General features: G+C 43.6%; 2 protein-coding genes across 2 annotated transcripts in view; one reads left to right on the top strand and one right to left on the bottom strand.

The window, feature by feature from the left end:
* Window positions 1-1,872, bottom strand: part of ube2ql1 (ubiquitin conjugating enzyme E2 QL1) — a 9,878-nt gene extending 8,006 nt beyond the window's left edge. The window contains exons 1-2 of the mRNA XM_030347432.1: window positions 1,644-1,872; window positions 522-1,403 (exon numbers count right to left, since the gene is read on the bottom strand). Coding sequence (XP_030203292.1) covers window positions 522-1,217 — 696 coding nt within the window. The 5' untranslated portion in view covers window positions 1,218-1,403; window positions 1,644-1,872. The remainder of the gene's footprint in view (window positions 1-521; window positions 1,404-1,643) is intronic.
* Window positions 1,873-2,846: 974 nt separating this feature from the next.
* On the top strand, window positions 2,847-7,115 carry med10 (mediator complex subunit 10). Its single transcript, XM_030347433.1, has 4 exons — window positions 2,847-3,112; window positions 3,222-3,305; window positions 4,873-4,975; window positions 6,240-7,115. The coding sequence occupies exons 1-4, from the start codon at window positions 2,991-2,993 to the stop codon at window positions 6,333-6,335; spliced, it is 405 nt and encodes a 134-aa protein (XP_030203293.1). The 5' UTR covers window positions 2,847-2,990; the 3' UTR covers window positions 6,336-7,115.
* Window positions 7,116-7,500: the final 385 nt, after the last annotated feature.

Raw genomic sequence — 7,500 nt, 5'->3', positions numbered from 1 at the left:
TCTTAATACGATGGTCTATGACGATAACATATTTAATGTCACCATGACCGTCAACAGTCTACATAAACATAAAGGCCTTTATTTAAAACCTATTTTACAAGCCAATTGACATTTTAATGCATGAAACATCTGACCAAATCGGCAGACGTTTTGGCTCTATTTATTGAACAGAATGGGGAAAACGGGGAGAGGAGAGGACGAGATGCTGGGAACACATCGCAGAGGAGATGATGCTGCTGAGACTGCGATTCGTGAAATGGCCGCCGCTTGACATATGAATAATATTCCAGAGAGCCTCACCAAATCATCTCCTCTACGACAGAGCGACCCTAAACATCGGATCATGCTTTAAAAAGAAAACGCACTAGGAAGATTTTGACTATAATCGTGCGTTTTACGCATTAATTACGCACGAAGCAAGAGTGGACATAAGTCATCTTTCATCACGAATTGTCCAAAACGAATAATAAACTCTTATCAGTGAATGTGATGTTCAGCATATCTACATAATGACCCCTCACCTGTCCTTTTACAAGGCTTGCGGCAAACTGCCTCATAACGGCTTCCACGGTGTAGGCGCTGGACCAGCCGCGGGGTGTGAGCAGCTCCATGCATATCGCGCCCCCGTCCAGCACGTAGCCGTTCTCCAGGCGGGGGGTGAGCACCCGCATGAACGGCGGCGAGAAGGGGAAATTGTCGGGGAAAGTGACATTCAGCAGGATGAACTCGGTGTTCGTCTCCTTCATGTCCTGCCACAGCGCAGAGTCTTTGTCCACCTGGTGCAACTTGACATTCCAGTCGAAGAGGTTGTCGTCCACCAGTTCTACCGTGATAAAGTTGTCCCCTAACCGCCGGATCTCCTGCAGCTCCTTCATGAGCCGCCGCGTCCGGACCTGGGTGCAGTGCTGCCGGTGCGGGGGTATCGAGGCGCCGCCGAGGACCCCTCCTCCTCCCGCCGTCTGCTGCTGCTGCTGCTGCTGCTGTTGCTGCTGCTTCTCCTTCCCGGGACGTTCCTTGTCCTTGCTGTGCAGGTCCAGCTTCTTGGCCTTGATCTCGGGGGTACTCAGGATGTTGGTCTCGTTGGTGGTCTGACAGTGCTTGGCGTTGTTTTTCTGGTGGCCCTTCGTCCCTTTTAGAGATCCCTGGTGGTGTTTGGGGTCCTCGGTGTCTCGGTCGTGTAGACGAATGAGACCGATCTTCCGCAGTAGAGTGGCCATTATATTGTCGCCGAGTACAGGGCGAGATAGCACCGTTCTCCCGGTCCCGGTAATAAAAGGCGACGAAAGCCCGATGAGCGACGACCAACGAATGCCGCAATCCCTCTAATCACTGCAGGCGGAGGTGAAGACAAACTGTGGGCTGTGGGCTTTTTTTCCTCAGTGCATCATCTTGAAGTGGATCGACTGAAAACAATACAAATCACACTCAATAAATAGGCGGTGGGCTTGCGTCGCTCGTGCGTAACTCATACATTTCCCTAAATAACAATCACACACACACGTATTTAAACGTCGTCCAAACCTATGGTAGGCTCCCATCACCCTTTTTTTTTTCTCACAAATCAATCACCGTAACGATGTGGGCTATGATATCCCGTCTGACTGCGTTAATAACATGCGCCCTATGCGCCGTAATATGCTTACCACATACGGCTGGAATCCAGAACCGCTCCGAATGCGCCAAAAGACGGGATTCCGGTGTATTGAGTGAGGTTCACATTCACAAAGCTCCCGTCGGTCTGACCTGCAGCACGAATGAGAGCCTTTGATACGCGCGCAGCTGCTGCAACACGAGCCCCAATGTTGCTAAGGACGACGATCCAAACCGCGGGTAATCCGTACCATGGAGGCGCGCGCCCGCTCCCTCCTCATACAGCGCTCGAGCTCGCACGCTCCCGCCGGGCGTCGAAGGCTTCCGCTGTATGCGTATACCGGCGGGGGTGAATGAGTAATGACAGCGGAGATAGATGCGAGGATGTGGACTTAAAATTTATCATTTACGCCGAAAGACATAGACCTCATTAATATTAATTTGAAAAAAGAAGATAGGCCCTATTGCGAAACGCAAAGCATGTGGGGGAAACTGATGTCTCTGAACATGATGGGAATAGATGCACGTTAATCAGAAGCCATACTGTTGGTAAAATTAACTATTCTCCTGATGCCCTTAAATGTTTTCATATTCGTATGAACTGGCTACAACATCATAGCAGAATAGATAATCGAGAAACAAAAGCATCATATTTTATTTGATATTTTTTAATTAAATATGACTTGATATGCAGAAAGGATGATGCGAGCTCTAACAGACCCTCATCGGCTTTTCGTGCATTAGCTTTATTAAGATAATGCACTTTATTTAAAAAAAATAGTATAGGGCTATAAAATGATTAGCAATACCTTAATAGCAGCAGTATTTTTCGTGGACTGTACATTATTCTACAACATAACATATATAGAGTACACTATACTCTATACTCAGGTTGTATAGAGGAGAAGGTTTGCATGTGGGTTCATTAGGATGCTGCGGCGGTCGTGCAGGTTACATAAACGGTATAGGCCAGCCACATTCTAATACACAACCCATTCATTGATATACCTTTTGTGAAATGCATAATGTCGCCGCAAACACTATCTGACAATTCAGGGGAGAAGGGTGCTACCAAGTACTTCAAAAAAGCAGGCGTCGTTTAGGTCTGTGGATGTACTTATAACTATGATGAGACTGTGCTCTGGTACAATCCTATAGATCCATGGGTACAATGAAGCAGGTCCCTAACGACGTTTTACGACTTTTGCAATCAAAATACGACAAACCATGATTGGTTATATCCAAGGTAGCTGAGCATTCTCATCAGCCATTGGCTCTCACACTGCCGGAAACAGGTTGTTAATATCTCACCCAGAGAAAGCCAGGCTATGAATTGTCAAATTATTGCTGTAATCTAATGATACATATATTGTGTTGTCATTCATTAGAGTCATTTAAAAATGGCGGAACGGTTTGATAATCTAGAAGAGCATCTCGAGAAGTTTGTGGAGAATATTCGTCAACTCGGGATCATCGTGAGCGACTTCCAGCCCAGCAGCCAGACAGGACTGAATCAGAAACTGTAAGTCACGTTATGCACACAAACTGAAATTATGTATATCTTTCTTATATATAAAGCATGGTTAAGGTTTTGTTAGACAAACTCTTTCATTCGACGTTTTATATTGCAGAAATTTCATGATTTCTGGACTACAAGATATCGAGAAGTGTCGTCAACAGCTCCATGAGATCAACGTTCCTCTGGAGGCGTTTGAGTGAGTTTCTCTTCATCGATCTCATGTTAACCATGCATGCAATTGTAGCATGTTAGCGATCTTTTGATAAAACACTTGAACATACTCTTATATAATCTATCGTGTGTGTGTGTGTGTGTGTGTGTGTGTGTGTGTGTGTGTGTGTGTGTGTGTGTGTGTGTGTGTGTGTGTGTGTGTGTGTGTGTGTGTGTGTGTGTGTGTGTGCAGTGGTGTAGTCTATTTTATTGTAGTGGGTATACTGTGATGATTCCCTTCCAGCCTCGTACAAACCCGTCCGACCGGTACGTGTACGTGTGTGGCGCTTATGGGGTGTCGCACCACACTCACCAACGCAGGGGTCTACAACCCGCTGATTTAAGAGTATAACGATTATCAACAATCATGGAAAGCTGCGTAGGTTAATCAGTTTTAATAACAGTATGAACAAATAGAACACAAAAATGACAAGTTGTCCTTTGTATATCTATAGTAGCAATAGCACATGCTAAACAAGGACAAAATCTACTCAAAATAATTTAATGAACTGTTTACATCCATGGCTAACCAGTGCATGAGAAGGAGATGACAGGAGACTAATGTTTCACTCTTTCAATTGCTCTAATTTGAGCTCTTACTGTTGTTATCTAACATACCATACAGTAATTGAATTGTGTAAAAGTGTGAAATTACTGCACCTTAAAAATGACCATGAATTAGCTATACTCTCATTTGCATAGTGATTAACATTATGAATTTCAATTGTATATACCAACTGTATGTTGGCTGACATTTACCTATAACTTTTTTTCCCTCCACTCTAACCAAGGATGCCTGTTTTTAAATTCCGGGTTCTCATCTAAAAGTAACAAGGAGATATAAAGTGGGATTAAAACATTGTCTTCTGTTGACTACTTATTATGTGGTTTACACATTAATATGGGAGGACTGGACACAAACACACACACACACACGCACAAACACGCACACACACGCACGCCCACGCACGCACACACGCACACACGCGAGAAGGAGGGGCTCGGCCCGCCAACTAACGTGCAGAGATGCAGGGGCAGCTTCGCGCTTCGTAACAGAGACAGGGCAGAGCGAGAGCGCGCAGCGGGAATTTTATGAATGGTGAATGTAGGAGATAACTTCCCCTGCTTAAAGTATTTTATTGCAGTTATACCCAACCGATATTTCCGAAAAATAAACACAGAAGTGAAAGATCTGTCACAAGACGATTGATACGTATCCGTGCACATTTTTAAGTGGCTATACGCAAATCCTGGTGCGTTCCTAGTGGGTATACGGCGTATACCTGCGTATCACGTAGACTACACCACTGTGTGTGTGTGTGTGTGTGTGTGTGTGTGAGGTTATGTGTTGTACTGACCTAACCCTTTCCTTTTTAATTTTCCTGAACATCAATATTCATATATATATTTTTATATATAGCAGAACATGGGAGCACTATTTTGATATATCAAGAATGATCAATAATCAAATGATCTTTCGTGGTAGCCTAGATCCTATAAGTAGCATTTCAAACCAGGGCAGTCTTAACCAGTGTGGCCGCTTGCTCCCTCAGATACATCGACCAAGGACGGAACCCACAACTCTACACCAAGGAGTGTCTGGAAAGAGCCTTAGCCAAAAACGAACAAGTGAAGGGGAAAATCGATACTATGACGGTAAGAGAAGACAACAGTTCTACCTCTCTGGGTCTTTGCTTTATAGTCCTCTTTTGTCAGAAATATACACCTCATAGGGTAGTCATTCTCTTTCTATTACTGATTGTTTGAGTTTCGGTCTGTCATTACTGTTTAGTAGTGTAGCACATGGTTATCAACTGATCAATAAGTCGATCAATAGTTAATGAATGGTAGAGGGTTACGCATCTTGTTCAATGATACTGATGGGTAGAATGCAGACGTCGGGGGCTGAAGCTAGAACCTTCCACCAGGAGACCTTCCAGGGCAGTAGTCCTTCTTGTTATTTTCCACTAGAGTGCACGCACCAGCGCTGAGCCACCCCCAACACCGCTGATCCTCGCTGATCCATGCATTCTAGTTTTCATTTTTTGTGATTATATTTGACCTTTTTTATAAGAATATGAGACAAATTAATATACATGAGGGCTAAAATACTAATAAATGACCACATAAATAACTGTGGGTTGTGTTTGTAAATTAGGTTCTGTCCCTGCAATCTCAGCAGAGTTTGTTACTGAAGGCTATCGTTAATGTTTTGACGTATTCACTGCCATCTTCAACATAAACGTGTCATGTGGTCGTCAATGTATCTGAATTACATTTGTGATGTCTTGCCTCTCGAATAAATTCACTGACAGCCTTTGTCCTGTTGGTGATCGCACACAGACCTTGACCAGTGTCTGCTAAAAGTGATTACACAAAAGGACAAACAAATATTCTAATGCATTACTGTTCTCTGAGGGTAGCGTAATAACACGTCATTTTCAATGACTTATTTTCAAAAGTTACGTTTCCCAACACTGCTTGTGGTCATAGCTGTGCCAATTTGATAGATTATCTGATGGTCTATTTCACGTGCCATTTGTTTCACTCGTCTCCAGACTACGACAGTATTAAAAGCTTCCCATATCTGTAATATGTCTCACTTTAAAAATCCATTCATAAAGGGAGAAGTAACGACCACAGTCACATCACACAACCTATATGTCATTCATGATCAAGAAAAGGTTCATTCAAGGAGAATCATCACCTACACACAAATGTTTCAGATATGATCATTGGATTCGCTGTATTGAAGATCACTATCCGCTATTTAACGTTGCGCTGGTCAAAATGTTATTAACAACCATGACAGTAACCTATCACTGGGTATCAGTAGTCTATCTGCATGTATGTGTATTTTTATATATAATATGTATTCATAATAAATATAAAAAAAACGTTTTTCTTTTAAAAACTGCAGAAATTCAAGAGCCTTCTAATTTCGGAGCTGGGCAAGGTGTTTCCAGAAGAGATGGCCCAGTACAAGGCCATACATGGGGAAGACCATCACTCCTAGTGCCTTCCCTACCGCCAGCACACGGTGCACCTCCAGGACACAGTCAGACTAGACCTCCATGTCTCCAGCAGCCTCTGAATACAAGCAGGCTACCATGAACGTCAACGACACAACTCCACTTCATCCAGAGCTCTGTTGGGTATACCACCGTGTACTGCGGGGGCTGATGAGCCACTTCTGTTTGTTTTCCACGATATCTCTCCGCCTCACTAAAGGGCCTTTTCTACAAAGCTGAGGTCCGACTGCCTCAACGTGGGCTTCCGTCTTTCTAAAGCCAGTCTGTATATTCAGGGTTGTTGATGGACAAATGTATCAAGTGCATTGAGGGGGAGTCTGCGTGGGTGGAGTCGGTTTGATTGTATTATTGTTATTAATGTTATCATTGTTATTATTTATTTTGCTGGATTGTAGTTGTGGTGTTGCCACAGAGGGTCACCAATGCTGGAGACAAGAAAGACCCATTTCTATGTTTTTACAGAGGACCGGTGCAGGAGGGAAAATGTACACACAAATAAATGATTTTGGATATGTATTTTGCGATTCTGCATTGGGAAAGTCAACCGACACCGGTTGTAAATAGGTTTTTACTCCTTTTCCTCCCCCTGTTTTTGTAAGGATTTGTAATCATTGTGCACCACAGTGAATTTGTACTGCGATTGATAGTTTTGAAACCCGCAAACCCCTTTGTGTTTAGATTTTTATGTTTGATACGCCAGGGCTTAGTTTATTCTTTATTTGTATTGCCATTTTTGTTAATAAATAAGACACTTAATCGCCAAATGTTTGTTAGAAATCAATCCATTTAGTTCCAACTACATCAAATTTCATTACATATTGATTTTTTCCTTGCATGGTGTTGACAGAGAGGGGTCCTTTTTAATAGAGCTGTATAATTCATCACAACATTTAGCTCATCGGGTTCACACCTTGGAGATCTGGTTTCTCAGAAGTGTTGGTGGGACCAATACAGTTGGCTCCATGCTGCCTACATGACGTTCATTGTAGGTCTGAACGTGTATGTATCCCGAGCAACCAAGCGAACACACAGTGTAACCCAACAGCGCGTGGGTCCTCACTTAGTGATGGAACACAAGCTATGGCCGCTGGGACCCCCCCCCCCGCGCCCCAGAACGCGTCTCTCCTGTCTGGGTTACACCCCGCCACC

Source organism: Gadus morhua, chromosome 22 (assembly GCF_902167405.1).
Source record: "Gadus morhua chromosome 22, gadMor3.0, whole genome shotgun sequence".
NCBI lineage: Eukaryota > Metazoa > Chordata > Actinopteri > Gadiformes > Gadidae > Gadus > Gadus morhua.
Note: the sequence above shows the minus strand (reverse complement) of the source record. Positions and strands in the feature narration are given on the sequence as shown.